The sequence below is a fragment of the Castor canadensis genome, chromosome 6, assembly GCF_047511655.1.
Source record: "Castor canadensis chromosome 6, mCasCan1.hap1v2, whole genome shotgun sequence".
NCBI classification, from domain to species: Eukaryota; Metazoa; Chordata; class Mammalia; order Rodentia; family Castoridae; genus Castor; species Castor canadensis.
In genome coordinates, this window is record NC_133391.1 from 149,756,798 (window position 1) to 149,780,504 (window position 23,707).

A 23,707-nucleotide genomic window follows, 5' to 3' on the forward strand; every position below is an offset into this window, starting at 1 on the left:
CTTTTTTTAGCTTAAATCTATATTCCATATATGAGAGAGAGCGTGTAATATTTGTCTTTCTGCAATAGGTTCATTTCACTTAACCTGATGATCTCCAATTCCATCCATTTTTCTGCAAATAACATAATTTCATTCTTTATGACTGAATAAAACCTGTGTATTATACCATATATATATTTCATCCATTCATTTGCTGATGGACACCTAGGCTGATTCCGTAGCTTAACTATTGTGAGTAGTGCCAAAATAAAATGAATGTGCAAGAATCTCTACTATTAGCTGACTTAGAGTCCTTCAAGTATACACCCACAGTGGTATAGCAAGATTGTATTCTATTTTTAGAATACAATCTTGAAGATTGCATTCTAAAAAGAATTGGTTGAAGACCCTCCATACCAATTTCCATACTGGCTGCACCAATTTAAATCCTCACCAACAGTGTGTAAGAATTTCTTATATACTGACTGGAATGAAATGGAGTCTCAGTGTCATTTTGATTTGCATTTCCTTGGTGGCTAAGAATGTTGAACATTTTTTCATGTATTTATTGGCTATTTATACTTGTTTTGAGAATTGTATGTTCAATTCATTTTCCATTCATTTCAATCCATTAATTGGATTAGGTTTTCTTTTAATGTTTATTATTTGTTTTGATTCTTTCTGTATTCTGGATATTAGTCCCTTGTTGGATGACTAGCTACCAAAGACCTCCTATTCTGTAGCCTGTGTTTTTACTCTGATAATAATTGTTTGCTGTTCTATGCAGAAGTTTTTAAATTTAATACAAACCTGTTTATCCATTCTTGCCATTACTTCCTGAGCTTTTGGAGTCCTTGTCTATGTCTGTATCTTCAAATATTTCCCCATACTAGTTTCAGTGTTTCAGGTCTTACTGTCTTTGATCGATTTTGAATTGATTTTTGTACAGTGTGAGAGATAGAGATGTAGTTTCAGTCTTGTATATGTAGATAACCAGTTTTCCCAGAACCATTTGTTAAAGAAGCTGTCGTTTCTCCAATGTATGTTTTGAGCACGTTTGTTGAAAATCAGGTTGCTATAGCTGGGTGACTTTAATTCTGAGTTTATTTCTGTATCATTAGCCTTATGTATCTGTTTTTGTGTCACTATCAAGATGTTGTTACTGTGGCTGTGTAACATAATTTAGAATTCTGTAGCGATGCTCAGGGTTGCTTTGACTATTCCAGGTCTTTTTGCTTCCATATGAATTTTATGTTTTGTTTTCTATTTCTGGAAGAATAACATTCGAATTTTGATGGGGATTTTATTGAATCTGGATGCTTGCTGTGGCCGTTTTCACAATACTAATTCTTCTAATCTATGAATATGGAAAGTCTTTTTATCTTGTAGTGTCTTTAGTTTCTTTTTCAATGCTCTGGTTTTCTTTGGAGAAGTCTTTCACCTTCTTAGTTAAGTTTGTTCATTTGTTTGTTTTTTGAGGACATTGTGAATGGGATTGCTTTCCTGATTTCATTCTTAGGAAGGTTATATGTAGAAAAAACTACTGATTTTTATGTGTTGATTTTATATACTGCTACTTTGCTACAGTGTTTATCAGGTCTAAGAGCTTCTACTGGAGTTTTTTAAATATACAGTCATTGTTGTCTGCAAATAGGGATAGTTTGACTCCTTTCTTTCCTATTTCTATTCTCTCTCTCTCTCTTGGCTTAATTTTCTGGCTGAGAGTTCAAGCACATATTGAATAAGACTGGAGAGGGTAGACAACTTTGTCTCCTGATTTTAGAGGAAACACTTTTAGTTTTTCCCCCATTCAGTATAATGTTGACTATACATTTGTTATATATAGCCTTTATTATGTTCAGGTATGATCCTTATGTTTTTAATTCCTTTAGGACTTTATCATGAAGGGCTGTTGAGTTTTGTCTGTTGCTATTAAGATGGTCATGTGATTTTTGTCCTTGATTCTATTTATGTGCTGTATTATGTGTATTGATTTGCATATGCTGATCATGGTGTATAACCATTTTAGTGCATGATTGAATTTGGTTTACAAGGATTTCATTGAGGATTTTTGCATCTAATTCATTTATCAGGGAAATTGGTCCTTGTTTTGTTCTGTATTTTTGCTATTTTAACTATAATGTGTCGTGGAGAGGTTCTTTTCAGGTCATGTGTATTTGGAGTTCTAAATGCCTTTTGTACTTGGCTAGCCATTTTTCCCCCAAATTTGGGGAATTTTCTGCTATAATTTCATTGAATAAGTTTTCTGTGCCTTTTTTCTGTATCTCAGTCCACTCTTTTTGGCACAGATTTGTGAGTTTGGTCTCTTCATTGTGTCACATAATTCCTTAACTGTGTTTTCAGTCTCTGATTTTCTTTCTTTCACTTGATCTAGTCTATTGGTGATACTTTCCACTGAGTTTTAAAATTTGATTTATTGAGCTTTTCCTTTCCAAGACTCACCAACCCCTGAATCTCTATGTCCTTCCTGAGTTTCTCACCCAAGTTGTTGAATTTGTCTGGGTCTTGAGTTGACATCTTTACTGCATTCTTCTGTTTAATTAAATCCTCTGAGATCATCAGTCATTTAGACTTTTGAATTCTCTCTCTGGCATTTCAGTAACTTTGGATTCAGTTATTGAAGAATTGTGAACTTTTGGAGGTGTCATGTTGCTTTGTTTTTCGTATTTCTAAGTTATATATCTATTTGTTGGATATCTCTTGATTTATTTGAGGTTAGTGAGCCTTTTCTTGATGACTCAATCCTTAGTACCACTCACAGAAGAAAAAATAAACTGTTGTAACAACAACACAGGAACAAAGCATACATAGAAATATAATTAAAGCCACCATTTTACTACAGAGAACCGTAGAAAAGAAAATTGCAAGAAAAATGTAAAATAAACTATGAAGTTAAAGTTAATTATGGTAATAATAATAATGAATGAATGAGATAATGGGGAAGGGGAAAAAAGAAACAATGTTAAAAGAAGAATGTGAGAAGAGCAAAAGATACAATCAATTCTAAGATAAAAATATACATAAATAAAATTAGGTAAAGGCAAGAAGAATAAAAATATAAAAATTTTATTTTTCCTAGTATTAGAGTTTGAACTCAGGACCTTCTCCACAACTGCTTCTGTTGTCTTTCACCCAGATGGGATGGGAGTAGATCTCTAGGCTCCCCTAGTTGCAGTTGTTTTTTTTCAGGTCTCCAGAGTTGCTCAAAGTGTAGTCCCTCTCTCGGGATTGTACCTGGTGTAACACTCTTGAGATATGGGGAGCAACAAAATGTATTTCTTCTCCTGTGGTGTCCTGCCATGTGGGAGGAATTCACTGTCACACCAGATGTCCTCTGGATTTAAGGTTTATGAGGACTGTGGCTTATCCTGTGACTGGGTCTGCCAGTCTCTTGCCATTACGGCTGCCAAGTTTACTTTGTGGTTGTGGCTTCTGCATTCCTCTCCACCTGCCCCACCTCCTGGGAACTGGGGTTAGAGCCTGCTTGCATACTCCCCAGCTTAAGGTTAAAAGTTATTATCTAGTCATGTTGTCTGTGTGGCAAAATGCCCATAAGGCATTCAGAGTTACAGATTTAGATGAGAGGTCAGTGCTGTCACAGAAAGGTAATAATCCAGACTTAAATAATAATTAAAACAGTAAGAACAATGGACCTCTCCAGATGAGCTGTGATGAAGTTAGACAAGGGGCTAGAGTTTGGTAAATTTCCTCCTAGAGTATGGAAGGAAAGACAGCAAAGCATTGAGAGAACACAAGGAAGTTGTGAGAAGAGATTAACATTCAGAGATGTACAAGAAAGGTTATTGACTTGGTTAGAAAAGTCCTTTTATATTCCTTTGAAGAATAGTTTGATAAGCTCTTTTTTAAAAATGTTGACAACACCTATGTTTTGTTAAGATGCAACTTGTACAGAAATAACTGGGTTTTTTATTTCACTTTCATCCTGTATATTACAAGTGATACTAAATTTATCTCTACTTCTCTCCCTCCCCCCCAAAAAAACCTCACAAAAGAAGTTTTTCCTGATTTTTAAAATTTTTATTTTCATTTATTTCTGAAACCTGACATCATGGCCAGAAAGTTGATTTGGTCAGAGGCTTCTTAGTGTCTGAGCTTTGAGAAAGGGTCAGGATTAAGGAAAATCACCTTAATCCTGAGGAGGTTCCAGTTATAACTGCCCCTGGATTTAGCTGAATTTATTATTTACCTAAGTAAAAAGTTTGATGCCTTATGATGGCTTTTTAAATCAGATCTATGCATAGGGATGTACTTTCCTCAGTTATAAATTCTTACTATTCTTTGCTTTTACTTTCTTTTACTTTGGGATATATGTATATGTATATTCATCTACACTCATCTTTATATATAGATATGTGTCTAAAATAAGTAAGAATAATCGCTAATGAATGAAATAACATACTAGGGTGTTTCATAAAATTCATTCATGTCCACATTTCAAGTGCACATTTCTGTGACCCACAGTAAAAGTGTGATGTCATAGACGTCTAGTTTATGAACTAGAATGGGGTGTTTCCCACTCCATTTTAAAACAGCCATGTGCTACAATAAATACTTATGAAGCACGTTTTACTTACACAAAGCACAGCTGATGCACGTTTCTGGGGAATGGTGGTTTTAAAACTATGAATAAGGCAGCAGCTTAATCTACTGTATTAGGTTAAGCAAATGTGTAACTTAGCTTTAAAAGGTGTCTTTGACTTCTGGGGGTGGGGAAGACTTTTCTTCCCCAGCTTAATAGGCTAATTAGAGCCACTACAGGCAGTTTGAGTGGTGAATACACTTTTAAAAAATTAGGTTGCTAGCACTATTGAATTTGTAGTAAGTGGAGTCAGCATCTGAAATAGTTCAGTATTTCAAATAATGACATTTTTGTTTAGTACTCTAGAGTGTATTAAATGGTTTCTTTGAGCATTAAAGGCATCACTCCGTTTTCCAGGACCTTCGAGAAGTCTGGCTGAATTATCCTCTCCACCCACTCCAGGTAAATAGACCTTCCTGTCTGCAGTGAGCTTTAGAACTCTAGCTATTCCTTTTATTTTTCTTTGCTCTTTTTTTTTTTTGGGGGGGGGGGTCATAATAACTGTAAGCTGGGGTGCCAGATGGGAAAACTTGGAATAAATAGTAAAATGTACCCATATATCATGTGCATGTGGTCTGGAAAGCATAGGGCTTGTCTTCCCTCACAAGGCAGGAAGAGCTACTGTGTAGTGATAGGCAAAGCATACTGTGTTAACGCCTGTATCCGCATACATGCCATTGAAGGGAAGCAAATCTGGGCATATTTAAAAAGTATAACAAATACTAAACCAACATTGGCTAAATTGTAAACCTAATTTGGATTTTAGAAATTGAGACGTTTGACTCAGCATAAAATTTATAGCAGATTAAAAATTTAATACCATATGATGGCTTTTTACTCAGGATTTAAGAATTTAAAAGATCTGCAATGGTGATATGCTTTTCCTCAGTTAAAAATTCCTACTACTCTTTGCTTGTATTTCTCTTCTACTTTGGAATTTATGCATGTATATTAATTTATATACATCTTTACATATGAATCTGCATATAAAATAAAAAATAAGGATAATCGGTAGTGGTTGAACTCTCATGAGAGGCTTTACAGTAAGAAATGACATTAATTCAGAGTACTTTAAAAATATTTTTAATAATAGGAGATTACCTAAAGTTGTTAAAAATGTTCATTTTAATGGCACTTTTTATATTTGCTCTCTGCCAGTTGTTAAAGACTCATGGTTATTTAAAACACCACCTGTCTAGTGGTATAATCTCCGGTGTAAGCTAAATTCAGTTTTAATGGTGCCTATTTGCCAAAATAGTTTGGTGTCTACAATACACACAGTATTCAAGTTACTCTAAAGTGGGTCTGAAAGGGCAGTATTCAAACCAGCAGCATCCACATCCCCTGGGAAGCTGTCAGAAAGGCAAGTTCTCAGTCTTCACACCAGGTATATGAAATCAGTAACTCCAGGGGGAAGGTCCAGCCACCTGCCTTTTACAAACAAGTATTCTCATGAATGCTAAAGTTTGAGAACTGCTGCTTTACTACACACACACATACACACACACACACACACACACACACACACACACACACATATATGTATATATATATGTAGTAAATATGTATATAGAACATATATATATACAGAGAGAGAGAACATATATGTATATATGTTCTCTTATCACCTGTTCTTCAGCTTGTATCTTCCTTGGAGAGTTAGTATAATACTAGAGATTTTGAACTCTCTGTGTACAGTACTTGGCCTTGAAATTTGATAGAAGATTGGAAAATATTACTTGATCCTTCTTTAAATATTAGGTTTGTTTGCCATTCTAAGACATGAGAAAGAAGCTTCCATGTTTTATTGGCATTTCAGAAATTTCTGCCCCTGGGAGACAGAATTTTATAAAACGCTGCCCTAGAATTGATAATTAGTCTTATAATCAAAGGTTGCATATTATTTTTTATTTCTATTTTCCTATAGCTACAAGAGCCAAATACTGATCGACAGCTTATTGAAACTTCCCCGGTTCTACAGAAACTTACTGAGTTTGAAGAAGCAATTGGAGTGATTTTTACTCATGTTCGACTTTTGGCAAGAGCATTCACATTGAGAACTGTGGGATTTAACCATCTGACCCTGTGAGTTTCAAGTACTCATGTAATCCCAAGGTGACTGTTTAGAGGAGGCCGCTCCACACCTCTCTGTGTGCCCTTCAAAGAAACTGGGATTTCAAACAGATTTCTAGGAAAGTCACATTGTAAGACAGATGAGTGACCAGACAGTGATGTAGAGCAGGGAATGTGATCCAATCCAGTGGTTTTGGTCCCACTGACATGTATCTTGTGTCTTCATGAAATTTAAGAGAAGTCTGCAGAAAGTAAAAAGTCTTTTCTGTGCAGGGACAGATTTTAAATATTTTAAGCTGTGACGATTATGTGGTTTGTTTGTAGTGATTCAACTTTGCATGAAAGCACGATGAAAAAAAACATGCACAAATGAGTATGGCTATTTTCCAGTAAAACTTTGAAACAAGTTGAGGGCTGAATTTGGCCCTCAAGCCTTGCTGTGGATGAATGATTAGATGATAAGTGAGTGAAATAATTAAGAAAATAAGCAAAATTTGGGCTGGGATTGTGGCTCAGTGGCAGAACACTTGCCTGTCATGTGCAAGACCCTTGGTTCAATTCCCAGCAGCACAAAAAAATAAATAGTAAAAATTAGCTACAATTTTGGATTCCCTTCTCTCAGTCAGAAATTCCCAACTTTCATTAAGCTGTAAAGATTAAAGATTCTTGCAGATTTTTAAGATGTCCTTAAACTGAATTTCAGCTCTGAATAATAGAGTATATATTTAGTATGTTTAGTGAAATAAATTCTTGGCCTTTTCCTTTGTTTTATTATAAGATTATTATCTATATTTGACTTTATTTTTCAATTGGAACTCTTTAGTTTCTGACAAGATTCTATTTGTCAATTTTTATTTTAGTAGTTGTTTAATCTTTAGACAGTACTTACTTTACTTTTCTTTGAAACTCAACCTGTATTAACTCAGATGTCTTCTCAGTTGAAGGTCATCAGGGAATTGTATTTAGTTTCATGCTTTAAAAAAAAAATGAACATGTTGCGTTTTTAAGTCATAAGTTTTTTTAAATTCTGAGTTTTTTTTTTTCCCCTTTAAATCTACATTCATTTATTGATTTCTTTACATGGATGCTTCTTTTTTCCAGAGGTCACAATCAGAGGATGGAATTTCTCGGTGACTCCATAATGCAGCTAGTAGCCACAGAGTACTTATTCATTCATTTCCCAGATCATCATGAAGGACACTTAACTGTGAGTTTATGTTCAGTTATTCTCTCCAATAAGATTGCTGAGTAACAGAGTAAAGATTAGATGGGCCTAACATATATTTATGTAACTGGTGACTTAGTTCTTGGTGACTGTCATAGTCAGCTTTTCATCACTATGACAAAATGCCAGAGAAAAACAAAGGAACAAAGATTTATTTTGACTTAAGGTTTCAGCAGCTGGCTATATCACTGAGCCTGAGGCGAGGCAGAATATCATGGCAACTGGAGTGTGTGATGGAGGAGGTTACTCACCTTATGGCAGCTGGGGAGCAGAGAGTGAGAGAAAGGGACCAGGGTTAAGATACCCTTCAAAGCTATGCTCCTAGTGACCTGCATCCACCAACTAGGCCCTCCTCCTAATAGCTCATGAAGCTATTAACTCATCAGTGGGTTAATCCACTGATTAAGTTGGCATCCTCATAATCCAGTCACTTCTGAATAGTTCCACGGTTTTGGGACCATGCCTTTAACATATACCTTTTGGGGGACACTTAATATCCAAATTGTGCCTTTGGCATATCATATGGCTTGATTAATTTCATTGTATAAATTGTTTACAAAACAAATATCAGAAGAATTCATTTTCCATTCCTTCATTTAATGAGCATCTACTCTGTGCAAGATACTGAAGTAGGCCTCATGGGGGAAGCAAAGATTAGTTGACACCAAGTCTCTTCCATAATGAGTTAAAAATTTTAAACTACTAGAAGAGGGCTGGAGATGTGACTTAACTAGTAGAGCACCTGCCTAGCATGCATGAAGCCCTGAGTTCAAACCTCAGAACTGAAAAAAAAAACCTAGAAGAAATGAAAGTATAAGAAGTAATAATGACAAGTACTCTGCCGTGTTTATGTCTGTGAATAGACAAATAAGCATTATTGAAAGTGTATGTAAGTAACTATAGCTAGAGGCCAGCTGGATCATGTTAAACATTAAAAACAGGCATAGGTGGATTGTTGCTTTGTGCAGTTTAGGAAAAGCAACAATTCTAGCAGTGGAGTACAAAGAATGCTTTATGGATATGATGATGTTTGAACCTTTAAAGATGGGTAGGATTTGGCCATTGGAAATAAGTGGAAGGAAATTTTTGTGCAGTGGCTTTCTACAACCGGAACTAGAGAAACAAAAGCATGACATGAAAAATAAGATGGAGAGGCAGCAGGAATGCATGTTGGCTAAGACCTCAGCAGAGTTGAAATGGAGTTAGAGAGATAAGATTTGATTTATGAACAAAGCTAAAGGATCACCATTCCTCTCACTTTTGTTTCATTTTATAAAACTTTATTGAGCTTTTTTATTTGGTGCATACTGTTTTTACTCTGTGAAACCAGTCAAGAATGTACCTGGAATGGTGAACAAAACATCTCTAGAAGCCAGTTGAGATGATCTCTCCAGTAACAAACAGTAACCTCTGAAAGTCCCTTGAGAACTGGTCACTGGGAAAGCAAATACTTTATTAGGCAAAGAAAAATAGTGGTATACTATAAGGTACATTGTTAGTGCAGTCTCACATTGATGCAAAGAACAAATCATTCATACTTTGCATCTTTAAAATTTTTAACCACAGTTTTGCTTTGAAAAGAATTAAATCTTATTTCTGTAGCAGTGAACCCTAAAATAGTTTGAGACATATGTATTGGAATTAGGATAAACGTGGTGATTTAGCTATATTTAAATGTGATTTTCCAGTAGAATTTCACTCAGCATTCATTCAGCTAGTATTGAGCTTCTACTGTGTATCATAAACTATGATGAGGAATTAATAGTACTTTAATTATTATTATTTTATTTTTTTTGGCAGTACTTGGGCTTGAATTCAGGGCCTCTCACTTCCTAGGCATGCACTCTATTGCTAGAGCCACTCTGCCAGCCCTTTTTTGTGTTGAGTATTTTCAAGGTAGAGTCTCAAGAACTATTTGGCCAGTCTGGCCTCAAACCATAATCCTCCTGATCTCAGCCTCCCGAGTAGCTAGGATTACAGGTATGAGCCACCAGCACCCGGCAAGTAGTACTTTAATTTTTAATTAACTGCTTGATTGCTATTTAAAGTTAACTGCTTTCAGGTAGATTAGAAAGTATTTCTTTCTTGAGTTAATAATAAATTCTTAAGAAAACAAACTAATTCTTATATCTTACTTAGGAAAAGACAATAAATTACATGTTCGGTATTCTGCATTAGGGAGTAGACTTCATAGGTGTCAAGAGTATCTGATTGGTCCGATAAATAGCCAAACACTGTACATTCTAGGTTTCCTCTTACTTCCTTAGCTACTCTGTCTTAGTCTGCTTTACAGGTTGATCTTATTCTTTACAGTTAGCAAATGTTCTAGTACCTAAGATGCCACTCCTTGGTCATGTATCTTTATTCCTGGTGTCTCTCAAGGAGTATTCCATGTATATCAGGAGTTTCACCCTATTGGCAGAATACTTCCAGCTGATTTCTTCAGACCCACCTCTGTTCTAAGATCTAGTTACAACTGCCTCCTCAGCATCTCTATATGTCCAAGGTTGCATTTCTGATCTTCACCCATCTGGGTCCTTGTCCAATCTTCCCTGGGTAATGGGATGGTACATCACCGAGTTAGCGGTGCCCCCCAGAAACCTAGCAGTGTCTTTGATGTCTCCCTTTACCTCCCTTCCCCCTGTTCCAGTCTTGAAACAAATCCTGAAAGTGTTAATCTTCCAGAATATCTTGAATATATTCTCTCCTTACCACCTTGTCTCCACCACCTATGGCCTGTCTACCAGCCTTGCTCACCTGGGTCACTGTAGTAAGCTCTGCTGACCTGTCAAAATGTTATAGGACAAAAGTGACTCAGTTGGAATGAGTAACATTCATTAAGTTGCAAAGGACAGGATCTTAAGGTTCTGGTCACACAAGGCAGTGCAGCATCCTCTGTCATAGGAGTGAACTCCCTGGGTTTGCAGATTCCCCCCAGGATGTATATTACTCTTGAGAAGCTTCTTGTTAGTCTTCTTGTGGACATTTTTGTTCTCTTCCTGGGAGATGAACAGTTTCAAGAAGAAATCCTTTAGAAGGTCCAGGTCTCAGACCTGTGTGAAATCATTTTTGCAGCTTCCTACCTTGGTCTTCTTTTATTTATATTTGGCTTTTTTTGGTGATACTGGGTATTAAACTCAGGGTCTTGTGCTCGCTATGCAGGTGCTCTACTACCTAATTCTCCTATCTTACTTAGGAAAAGTAAGCCATGAGCTAGTCCTTTTGATTTTATGTTGTTATTTTTCAGACAGAGCCTCGCATTTTTTTCTGGGTCAACCTCAGACTGTGATCCTCTGACCTCTGCCTCCCAAGTCACTGGGGTTATATGCATGCACCACTATTACCCGACTTGTTTTTGAGATAGGGTCTCACTAATGTTTTGTCTGGGTTGTCCTAAAGCTGAGACCTTCCTGCCTTTTGCCTCCGTTCCACTGTGCCCAGCTCCAGATTGTCGTGTATCAACTTGTGTCCCCATCCAATCCATTGTATATGGTAAAGCCAGAGGAACCTTTTCACAATAGCTCTCCTGTGAATACATTTCCTATAACTCTCAGTCCACTTTGTTTGTTTCCTTTCTCCACTAACTTCCTCATAAGCGAGCTCCTCTGTCTCTTTCATGGCTTTAATCACATGGCCTTTGCTCCTCCTTCAAACTCCAGATTCATGTCTGTTAAGTGTAGCTCTCCTCAAATATCTAGGTATATAAATATACTCAAATTCTTAGTTCGATTTCTAATAGGCATCTCAAACCTAATGTGTCTAAAATAAAACAATTTTCATTCTGAAGCCTGCTTTTTTTTCCCCCAGTGTTCTCCGTATCAGTAAGTATCATTCCATTATTCCAGGCTCAAGCTGAAAACCTTGAAGTCATCCTTACCTCCTCTCTTTTTCTCATATTACTCCTCACAGCCATAGCACATCCCATTCATTTTTTACCTTCTATGATTATACTGATTCTCACCACTGCTTACCAGCTGTAGTGTTACCACCCTGTTGTCTAAATTACAACCATATTTTCTCATCTGGTCCTTCCCTCCTTCACAGGCTAGTTTCAGCACAATATCTGAAGGGATCTTTTTAAAAGAGAAGCCAGCAAACAACTCTTCTCTAATTAAAGCCCCCAGTCTTTTGTCTTATGGGTACAAGACAAAGTCACGTTGTATGACCTGGCTTCCTGCTGCTGTCTCTGACTTTGTCTCCTAAACTCTTCGTATTGGCCGCCTCAAGGTTCCTGCAGGACTACTAAGCCAGCCCTTCCTTGGGGGCCTGTGCATGTGCTAGTTCATCTGATTATAATATCCTTCTCCTGGTTATCTGAACAAGTGAGCCAAATCCCTCACTTGTTCTGGTCTCTGTTCAAAGTCATCTTATCAATGAGGCCTTCTTTAACCCACCCTGCTCAAATAGACAACCTCCTCCCCTTGTCCCTAGCATCCCTCCCTCCGAGTAGAACCTTATCTCCATTTTCTTCTTAGGACAAAGAGTGTAAACTCCATGAAGGTTAGAGCTTTCTTCCTGATTTTTCATCCTGATTTTTTTGGGGGCCCTTGGCAAATTCCTGATGTATCAGGGCTCAGGAAATAGACTTTGAATGAATGATCTTTACATTCTGGCTTTTTAGTTGTTCCTCAAGACAGTGACTAAAGAATGAGCAAGGCTCTGGGTGTCTGGCTTTGCCCATGTGCCCAGCCTCAAGACACATGCTCTTCTCACTCTGCACCAGCCTCCATGGTGTTTCTCCAAGTCTCTTCCTGCCATCGGGCCTTTGTGCATGATATTCTTCTATGTGGAAACCATTGTGCATCTGGCCCTTACTCTCAGTCTGCCTAGTATCTCCTAGTCTGCCTTTACATGTCGATTCTGGCCTGACTTAACGGATGCAAGGGAAACCTCCCGCCAACCTCCCCGCCTCCCTCCATCAAAAATTCTTTTCCTTCTGGCACGTACTTCACTTTGCCTACCCCACTAGACTAGAAGTTCCATGAGAGCATGTATCTGTTCATCAGTAGGCCTATCAGTGCCCGACATATGGTAGACTCACAGTACAGAAGTATAAGTTTTATAGGCAGCTAGGACATATTGAGAGGGCAGATGAAGTGGCCCTGGAGGGAGGGAGCACATTATCTTATGCATAAGGGAAGAAACTAAAAACTGACTTTTGAATGTCTAAGGATTAGCACTGATTTAAAATATGTGGAGGATTACATGTTGCAGTTGCATGGAGAGGGTAGTAAATGATTCATTATTGTGGTTAAAGGACACACAACTGTAGTAAGTCACATTGGCAGGAATTAGTGAGCTTCAAGCCAGTGCCTTACCCACTTGTTTTACAAGGAACAAGGACAATCGAATAAATGTAATTGTGATTTCCAAGTTTTGAATGCTGATGAGGAAAACCATACTGCTCTATAGCTGGATTTTTTTTTTTTTTAAAGTCTACTCAGGGAGGACTGTTAGGCGTATACAACTGTCCCAGCATAACTGAGTTTAGATTGAGATGTTGGGAAGAAGTTCTGTTTCCAACACTGGTATTTTGTTTTTTAGGATGACCCTACCTAGCAGAGTCAGGGTAAATAGTAAGAGTGTCAAAGAAAGCATTTACTCAGGCCAGCATGCCTGTGTTGTGACACTTGCAGATTTTCAGTCATAGGTGTATTCTCTGTGTCATTCTTCTCTCTTAGCCTTTTACTCTTCCACAGAGCTTAACAGTGCTGCTAATCCCAGGCCTAAGGTGTGCAAGGCACCACGCCTAATGGTGACATGCATAGCAAGATGATTTTGAAGAAGTGTTTGCTTTTAGAGGAATGATTTGGGATAATGGGAAAGAGCAAGGATTATAAATAAAAAACTTGAGAAGCAGTGATCTCATCCTGCCCTGCTGCCTCCAGACTGCATTGAGTATAAATCATTCAGACAAGCAGGTATCTTATCAAAATGATCTCTTTGAGAAGATGGATTCCTCAGTGCCTGCTTGAGGATCTCTCCATCATTGGCATAGTATGTCTCTTTGTATCTGACCTGCATCCCACCTGCTGGCATTTGTGTGCCTTTTCTTTAGTTATCATGGGAAATGGAGACTTCTGGCTACCACTCTTGGTATAATAGACCTGTGTGGCATATCACTGTCAGTTTTAATAGTATATTCTGCTTTCACTCATGTCCTTATATGAAAGCCCTCAAATAATAAATCACAGTCTGCTTATTTTACACTAGATGGCCCTCTTTGGTAGCAGTTTCTTCAGAATCAAGAGTGAATAGGAAAGTTAAAGAAAAAAATGCCAATATGTATGCTTGATTCAAACCATTAAACCTTGTTCTTCTGAAAATTTAAGGATTTTTTTTTGTTGTTTTGGTTTGAGTTTGGAGGGTTTTGTTTTGGTGATACTGGGGTTTGAACTCTGGGCTTTGCACTTGCTAGGCAGCTGTTCTACCACCTATGTCACACTCTATACCTGAAAATTTAAGTTTAAAATAACTGTGAAATACTGCTCTGCTGAGATAATAGGAAACATTGTAGATTCTCAAAACCAGCATTTGAGATTTAGTTTGTTTATTCTGGTCCCTGACATTATTTCACAAATCAAATTAAACCCTGTTTAGGGAGCTATTCAAAAAAAAAAAAAAAAAAAAAGATCTTAGGGACAGGTTAGCACTTGGTTTAAAAAAAAAAAAGGAGAGCTTTGAAGACAATGAGGAATGGGGATTCAGAACATTTTTGCATTGAAATTAAATCCAGAGAAATTCCTGTAGCTTTCTAGAACCCTTTCCCATTACTGAAGAGCAAGCAAATCTTGCCTGGTAGTGACAATACTATTGTAGATAACAGCAGCAGATAACATTTCAGGTGTGCTTATTGCAACTCAGTTATTGTAATTAGATTGCACATTCATTTACTCTAATTCTCAGAATAACCCTATAAGGTAAGTACTACTTTCTCCATTTTGCAGATGAGGAAATTGAGGCCCAGAGAGATGTAGTAACTTAGACAGAGTCACTTAGCTAGGAAATGATAGAGCCAATATTTAGACTCAGGGTTTTTTTACTGTGATAATTCAATACAAGGCATTGTTATAGACAGTCTGATAACTATGTTGTGCTCGTCGAGTGCTTAATGTTCATTTTCTAGATTTCCACTAAAAGGCAAAAAGCAGATTCACTCTTTTTGTAAAATAATCATTTATACCATCAACATCTACAGGCTTTCCATCCTTATGTCTTGTCACATTCAAATCCATCCACAAAAATCTTTCTAAAATCAACAAATTACCTCACCATTGCCACTTTTTGGGATTCCTCATCCCCTACAGAAAAATACAGGTAGACTTCCTTATATCACCTGCTGGTCTTGCCTGTATCTGCTCTCTTTATTTGGGTCTGATTTCTCCTGTAGTTCCACCTAGTGGTCACTTTGCTGTTTCATGGTCTCTTGGATTTCCCACAGTGGTTCCTCCTCCTAGAAAACCTTCTCTCACTGGCGCATTCAGTTATTTTCAGTTCTGAGTCTGTGTTCATCAGAATCTGTGTACATGAATTTCTTCAAAAGGCAAGTGTCCAAGTTTCATCCTCAGAAATTTGGATTCCTTGGTTCTTTGAAGAAGCCTAGGCAGCAGAATCTCAGAAGCACCTCACAACTCTAATAATGCAGCTAGGTGGATGACCCCTGAAAGGCCTTTGCTTGACGTCAGCCTTTTTAGAAAGCCAGAGTCTTTCTAAGACTGAATGTACCTGTAGTCTTTGTGCTGGTGCTCCAGCAAGCAGAATGTGTTGAGTGGCCAGTCTTGGTGTGGTTTTCCTAGGATCGTGTCTTTTCCTAGGATGCTAACAGGATGTTGTTGATCCTCTGGGGATCTACAGCTTTCATCACCAAGCCTCATGAATAATCAGCCTTCATCACTGGTCAGCTGAACCTCCGAAACTTCAGCAGGTTTTCTTCCTGTTGATGCCCTCTGGTTCCCACTGTGGCAAATAACAAGTTCCTTCTAAAGTAAAGTTTAGCATAGGATAAAGACAGAATTGTTTAAAGAACCTCTATTTGGACTTTCAGGTTTATGTAAGGAACAGATCTTACCTTGTTTCCACTCATCTTCCAAATTTAAACCAGTGACATAAATATGGCTGATTAATAGCTTCCTTCTCCTTCACTGACTTTTGATCCAGGCTCTAAGTTTTTGGCAAGAACTTATAGATCGCACTCTCTGCTTGCTGCTTCAAGACCTGTCAGGGCTTGTCTTAAATAAAATCGGGAGCATTTCTGCTTCCATCCTCACTGCTCTGGTTCTTCCCTGTCAGGCAGCATTACTGTACAGCACTAAATGAAGAGCCTTGACACTGGAAGGTGACAACTGGGGCCCAGGAACCAGCCATGTGTTATCATTTGTGTGTGCTTATGTGCACAGTGGGCTTGTTGGTTTTGGGGCAAGAACACTTCATATACACAGCCTAAGGAATTTTCTACCCTCTCCAAAAGCACATACTCAGAGAGGATCCAACTTGCTCAGTATAACTGTATACCTCCCACTCATGGCCTCTACTTTGGAAACCCTTCTTTGAATTTGAAATCCAAGCCAAAAAAATAACATCCCTTTCAGCTCAAGTGTTCTATAATTACAAGATACTAGGCTGCTGGGCTCCTTATTCATTCATTGGGTCCTCTATTAGATTATGTGCTTGGTCTTTTAAATTTTGAGCTCCTCCATGGATATTAATTTTAATGAATCACTATATTGAAGAACAGATGGAGTTAAGGGGGGAATAGGAGGCAGAAGGGATCAGATAGTCTAAAATTCAGCAGTAAGCTTAGCTTCTGAAGATCAAGTTGTTTATCTGCTTCATGAATCATTGTCAGACGAATTAAAAGCATATTGTTTCTTATTTATCTATTGTCAAGGATTCAGTACCAAGTATTGAGAATAAATCTTGATTTTCATAAGCTTTGTTGACACTATGGAGCCACAGAACATAAAACTTGCATCTAGTAAATAAAATGTGATGTGGAACAGCAGAGGGAATAATGCCAGCACGACTCATAGCTGCTTGCTGCTTCTGGTCCCCATCTTCAGAAAACCAAGAATTTGTTAGAAAAAAGGAAAAGCTGCAGTTTTAGGTGCATTATTCCTCTGAATCTTAGAGATTGGGGATAATTGTCACTTTTTGTTTGGTAGTTCCCATCTTGTTTTCTACCTACTTCCATCAGCCTCCCTCCCTGCCTTTCCCCAGTGAGTGTTAAATGCCTATACCAGGCTTGTTTTATGGACACCTCTACAATGGATTGGTTGTATAATTTTCAAGCAGTTACTACTTGGATAGTTTCTATAGGACTTTTGGCATCTGAAATTCCTAGTAGACATTTGTTTTGAATTCCTGAAGTTTAAATATGTAAATTATATCTAAATTTGATTAAAGATAAAGGATCTCATTATGAAAAACTAAGATCCAGGACAGAAAACATAAATCTTTAATAATAAAAGTATAAATAAGTAATTTAAATACTTTCAATAATACTAAAACATTACTTCTCTATATCTTATAACAAAATTAGAACCAATGTCATGGAACTTGATTCTTATACTTTAAAAAAAATGGTCCTTTAAAACCAGTGTACAGTGTGACAAAAAGCAGGCTGGGTTTGCTGGTGGAGTGATTGATTACAGAGGTGTAAGGGGTGATGGAAATGTATAAGGTTTTCAAAATTCATCCAATTGTACACAAAATGGATGTTTTATTGAGTAAATTGTGTGTTGATAAAATTGATTTTTTAAAATTTTTATTCCTACCTCATTTAGAAGCTTATTTTTTTCACCTTTTTTCTTGGCAGTACTGGGTATTGAACCTAAGCCTTGCATGTGGGCAAGCTACCTCTTAAGCCACAGCTATAGCCCAAGCTATGACTTTTACTCATGTTACAGCATACCTCCCTTAACCCAGCTGTCCTGCTACCACACAAGTAACCGAGCTATTTAACTATCAGGTAAAATTCAGGTAGTAGAGCAGAATGAGTTGTTGAGGATATGCTAGACACATGTGAAATCTGTCTCTGTCTTCTGGGGGAAATGGTAGAGGACACAGACATTCACTTTACCTTGATGTCCCTGTCATGAACTGGGCTGGTTGGATTCAACACAGGCACAGAAGAGAAGTGAGGTGGTTTCTAAGTATATCACAATTCCTTTTTACCAGTTGTTGCGAAGTTCCTTAGTGAATAACCGAACTCAAGCCAAGGTGGCAGAAGAATTGGGCATGCAGGAGTATGCCATAACCAATGACAAAACCAAGAGGCCTGTGGCCCTGAGGACCAAGACCTTAGCAGACCTTTTGGAATGTGAGTCCTATGGAGTAAAGCTTTTCTCTTAACTTGCAGATGCAAAGTTTAAATCAAACTGACCACTACTTATCCTTCTCATTATTATTAATGGCCTGGCTAAAGACACTGTTGTTTGTTTTTGTTTGTTTGTTTGTTTATTTACAGTCTCCCTGTGTACCTCAGGCTGACCTCAAACTCATAATCCTCCTGCATCATCCTCTAATGCTAGGATTACAGGCATGCACTGCCATGGTCAGCCCTATATTTTAAATTTATGCTTTTAACCAAAGTTTGTTTTTAGGAAAATAGTTTAAATGTGAATAATGCATTTTACATTCAATCTATGTTTGTGGTAGCTCTCCCCCTTCCTGATGCTGAATCATCACATTCCTTTGTGTGAAGCAGTAGCAGAATGTGAAGACTGGTCATTGTGGGTTTTTTTTTGTTTGTTTGTTTTTTTGCCTACCAGCACCCTTCATAAAGGGGCATAAAAGAAAGAAGTATAATTTATTCACTAAATACTAAAATTACCATCCATTGTTTTGAGTGAGTATAAAGCCCTACAGACAGATGTTAACTTTTGTACTTTCTGATATAGTCTGATAACATCATAAATAATTCCATTATAGCCAACTAAGGGATTATACACATAATTTTATTGTTTGTGATATTATTTCAAAAGAAGTAGACCATTCTCTGGGCCTTGGAACATTTCTTGTTTGTTAAAATATTTTTGGCAATTGGAGTTATAAGCAAATATTAAAGTTTCCTGTACAAATCCAGCTTATTTACATAGTGTAAAGGCAATCTAAGAAACTTCTTTTTCAACTAAAGTAAAGTAATTGGAAGATTAAGCTTATGTAAAAATTTAGTTGAGACCAATGTTACTGGCTTTTTTCATTTTATTTTTGAATTATTATACATTAATAACACAAGGGGATTTCACTGTGATAATTCCATGCATGCATAGTGTGCCTCGAACAAATTCATCTCCTCCATTATAGCTCCCCCTCCTCCAATGAAGGCTGTTTTTAGCCCTTTTAAAATGCACCTATATGTCTACTTGACTAAAGTTCCTTTTAATTAAGTCATCTTTGGGGTCACGATTTATTAATGCAAAGTCATATAGATTGTTAGGTTGTCATTAAGCCCAGAACTAGGTTTTTCTCAATTTAGGCAGATTGATTTTTTACATTGTCCCATTTGTTTTTCTGTTCATGAAATTTGGCATAAAACCTCTATACGTGGGTGATCTCAAGGTCAGTGTTGGCAGAACCCAGTGTTGTGCATATTCTTGCATCATATGTGAACTGCACTTTGTATTTTGATTTGTTCAGTGTTAACTGATTGTGTTCCCATGTATCATTCCTTCCCTGCTATTCAGCAACATTTTTGTATCTTTTAAACCAATTATTCATTTAGCTCATAGCTAAATGTAGTTTGGTCTTTCTACTCTATGATTTTGCATCTTAATCACACATCTATGTTGCTGCTTCTAGTACTAGTGATAAACAGTAGAGTCTTATTAAAGGAAGATGAAAAATAATTATGCTAAAAATATAAAGAGGGCCTGGAAATCGAAAACCTTGTTCAAATGTTGTTTAAAAGATAGTTATTTTGCTCTTTCTGGCAAATGGCAGTGAATTGTAGTTTATTTTTAAATTTTGTTTTTCAGCATTTATTGCAGCACTGTACATTGATAAGGATTTGGAATATGTACATACTTTCATGAATGTCTGTTTTTTTCCACGATTAAAAGTAAGCTCATAAATTTATCAGTATGCTTTATTCCTGGTGATTCCAGAATCCATCACTAAATGCTTTTCGGGAATTTATCACAGGAGTTCATTTTGAATCAGGATTGGAATGACCCAAAATCCCAGTTACAGCAGTGTTGCTTGACACTTAGAACAGAAGGAAAAGAGCCAGACATTCCCCTCTACAAGTAAGTACTTGCTGTCTGCAGGACGTTGGACCCATTGTGCTTAGAGTTGATCTTCCATATGCTTTGAGAAAAAACTAACGGGGCAGCCAGATTGTGATAAGGCACCAGGGTTGAGACTTTCTGACTGTCAGTGTACCACACAGAAACTCTCTGGACTCTGAGTCTTAGCTGTAAGTAAGGGGTGCCTCATGATTGCTTCGGTGCCTTCTCTCATCTCTAAAATTATCTGTGAACTACTGCCTGGCAGAGGCTACCATAGTGGCTTATACCTGTAATCCCAGCTATTTGGGAAGTAGGAATCCACTGCGGTTTGAGGCTAACCTGGGCAAAAATTAACGAGACCCCTATCTCAACAAACAAGCCAGATATGGTGGTGCATGCCTATTGGTAGGAAGATTGCTGTCTAAGGTTGGCCTCAAGAAAAACACTAGATCTTGTCTAAAAAATAACTAAAGCCAAAAAAGGGCCTGGGTCATGGCTCAAGTGGTAGAGTGCCTACCTAGCAAGCACAAGGCCCTGAGTTCAAACCCCAGTACCGATACTGGAAAAAAAAAAAAAAACTACAAGAAACAAAAACCTACTGCTTGGCAGGAAGACATACTAAGATTAAGAGATAAAGGTAAGAAAATTCAGATTAGCTAGTTCTTATGTGCATTTTTGTGTTTGTCTCCTTATTTCTTATAATCTCTGCTGGGCTATGCATCTTGATTAGATCATGTGTGCTTGTTTCTAGCAACATTTGGGGCCTCTCTGTTCTTTTCCTTGAACCCATTGGCTGACAGGCTGCCGCCTTAGGTAGTTATTATAAGAAGCAGGGCAGTTACTGCTGCTGCTGCTGGGTTAACAAACAGTTACAGCTTTTTAGAATTTGTATCAAAAGCTGCCTTCTACTTCTGAATATAGCTAAAGTCATTCAAAGGAATGTAGGTGAGTCATGGGTCACTACTCTAGGTAACAGTTTTGATGAAAATAGATTTGACTCTGAAGTCAAGTGATTGTCATGTGATACTTGTATGTTAATTAGAAGGTTCTTGAAAGAGGAATTAAAAAGTGAAAGGGTTACTGAAATAGATGAGTTGCATCCCAGGGTATTGTTGATACGTGATTTTAGAGATGTTTAAAAATCTAGTCTTAGAACTGTTTTACTCCATGCCTGTGCAAACACATGATTGTAAGCACACACATTTGTGCATGTGTATTCCATATAGAATAAAAGCCTCTTTGGACTTTCAAACTTCAAAATACCCAAAGGAAAACAGAGTGGCAATTGAGAATTTTAAATCCTTTTCTGTTTTCATTTAATACTCACAATACTTTATAGGCTTTTTTGCTAAAAGCAAAACTGAGGCCAAGAGAAGGTTGAATTACCCATAGCAAGCTACTCTGAATTGTGCCAACAAGCTGTCACTGTGAGACAAAGTTTCCTTTATTTACTGGGGAGAAAAAGCCCAAATGTTTAGAAATGGCACTTTAATATGTCCTAATAAGCATAATGAATATTTAAACTGTATTATATGAAAGGCTTAAAGTATTTCCCTATCAAAGTGATAATTGAGTTTCAATACATAAAATAAGGAAGACAAACTTCTCATTGCACAGGCATGACTACTGAAATAAGTACAACTTTAAGGCGCCATCATGCACCTTCACCCTTTGGAGTATATGAACACAAAGGAAATCACTTTGCTCCCCCGCACGAAAGTACACAATGAGTTTGTTCTTTGTTATCAAGATGATGGGTTGTTTTACATAGTTTTTTCATGATTACTGTGTTCATTCCGTTACCTGTTTTTGTTTACTTTTAATTTCCCTTTTCCATGAAGTTACCAGTTTTATTGTATTTGAAATCTGCACGACATCTTTAAAATCCAGAGTACCTGCAGCTTTGTTTTTTGGTGACTGTTGTGTAGTTGTCATTATAGTATACATTTGAAATAATCACAGATGTTTCAGAAATTAAATATGTTTTCTGATCTTTCAGATAAGATACCAGGCATTAAAAAGAGTCCATAAAGGATGTGAAACCATTCAAGTGTGGCTTGAGGTGTATTACCCCAATATTTATTGGAGTTAGCTGTGATTAGATGTGAAAAACAGTTAGCATAATAAATTACTTTGTTCTCACAATAAAATTTTTTAAATTTTATGATATTTGGAATATTCATGTTTTGAAATTGTTTAAAATTTTATATGCACTGTGAGCATTCAGATGCTATTCATATTATTTTGGGGAGAATATAAAAATGAGATTTTTTTTTTTTAATCTTTTAACTCAAAAACTTTGTCAGGTTAGCAGATTAAAAATTTAACTCCCTTTTCTGCCATTTTCACTTTTTTTTTTTTTTTTTTTTTTTTACTTTCCTCTATCTAGGCAATAAATACAAGATCTTTGTCCGAGTTAAACAGTAGCAAAAATAAGAACATTTTACTATAATTAATGTGCTTTCCTTTCCCTTCAGGACTCTGCAGACGGTGGGGCCATCTCATGCTAGAACCTACACTGTGGCTGTTTATTTCAAGGGAGAAAGGATAGGCTGTGGGAAAGGACCAAGGTATGGGAAGAAAATACTTTGAATTTTATTGAATAAACATCCTGAGTGCAGGAAGTCCTATGTGGTTTTTCCAAATAATGCAGTCTGTCTTTGCTAATTTGTAGTGTAGAATGTTCAAGGCTAATAGCAAAGTGAATCCCAATGGTTGATATCCCCAACAAGCCAACTCCCAAACTTAAAAACTGGCTTTGGACAGGGGAATGCCACTGTGTAAGGGGCATTGACCACTGAGAAAACCATGTTAGTGGGTGCACAGGTTATGTCTGTCCAGTTTGGTCTTAACACAGTGCAGATATCGATGCAAGTTAGATATGTAAGATCCGTCATGTTGCGCATGCTGCAGCCATCAGATATTTGATTTCTTGTTACTACTCACTTGAACTTTGTGGACATGCTTAACACCTTTATATAAAAAGAATTGTATATATTATCACTTTACTTTGAACCCTCTGTTCTATCTCTATATTTAAGTACATAGCTATATAGATACAGAAACACAGATAGATACACAGACAGATATTAATTTTTATTTTTAAATTTTATACTGAGGGTTTTCAAACTTAAGAAATACTTTAGCTCTAATATAAATAGAAGACATTGCAGTATTAAAAACTGTGGAAGGAATATTTTAAACAGGCTTTGTGTGAATAAAGGACATGTCTGTATGTTCTTGTATATATTCCTATCCATGCAATTCACTGTGTGACAGTGTAAGTAATTAGATGAAATTTTATGCACCAGATGTGAAAATCAGCCGTAATAATTTGTAGCCATGAATTGTGTTTTTGAGAAAATTCTTTAAAATGTACCTTACCTTTATTTTATTTAATAGCATTCAGCAAGCAGAAATGGGAGCAGCAATGGATGCACTTGAAAAATGTAAGCCGGGGTCTTTCTCTATAATTATATGCTCGTAATGTAATGAGTGTTTATGGAAAGAAAATGAGGAAGTAGAAAAATGGAAGTGCTGATAAAATGCAATCTTATTTTCTTCATAATTATTCTCCACACA

General features: G+C 36.9%; 1 protein-coding gene across 5 annotated transcripts in view; it reads left to right on the forward strand.

Moving 5' to 3' along the window:
• Positions 1 to 23,707, forward strand: part of Drosha (drosha ribonuclease III) — a 146,456-nt gene that overhangs the window by 117,225 nt on the left and 5,524 nt on the right. For all 5 annotated transcript variants that reach the window (XM_074077679.1, XM_074077682.1, XM_074077684.1 and 2 more), the window contains 8 exons: positions 4,958 to 5,002; positions 6,528 to 6,685; positions 7,775 to 7,880; positions 18,075 to 18,216; positions 19,874 to 19,956; positions 20,040 to 20,143; positions 22,603 to 22,695; positions 23,528 to 23,574. In XM_074077679.1, coding sequence (XP_073933780.1) covers positions 4,958 to 5,002; positions 6,528 to 6,685; positions 7,775 to 7,880; positions 18,075 to 18,216; positions 19,874 to 19,956; positions 20,040 to 20,143; positions 22,603 to 22,695; positions 23,528 to 23,574 — 778 coding nt within the window. The remainder of the gene's footprint in view (positions 1 to 4,957; positions 5,003 to 6,527; positions 6,686 to 7,774; positions 7,881 to 18,074; positions 18,217 to 19,873; positions 19,957 to 20,039; positions 20,144 to 22,602; positions 22,696 to 23,527; positions 23,575 to 23,707) is intronic.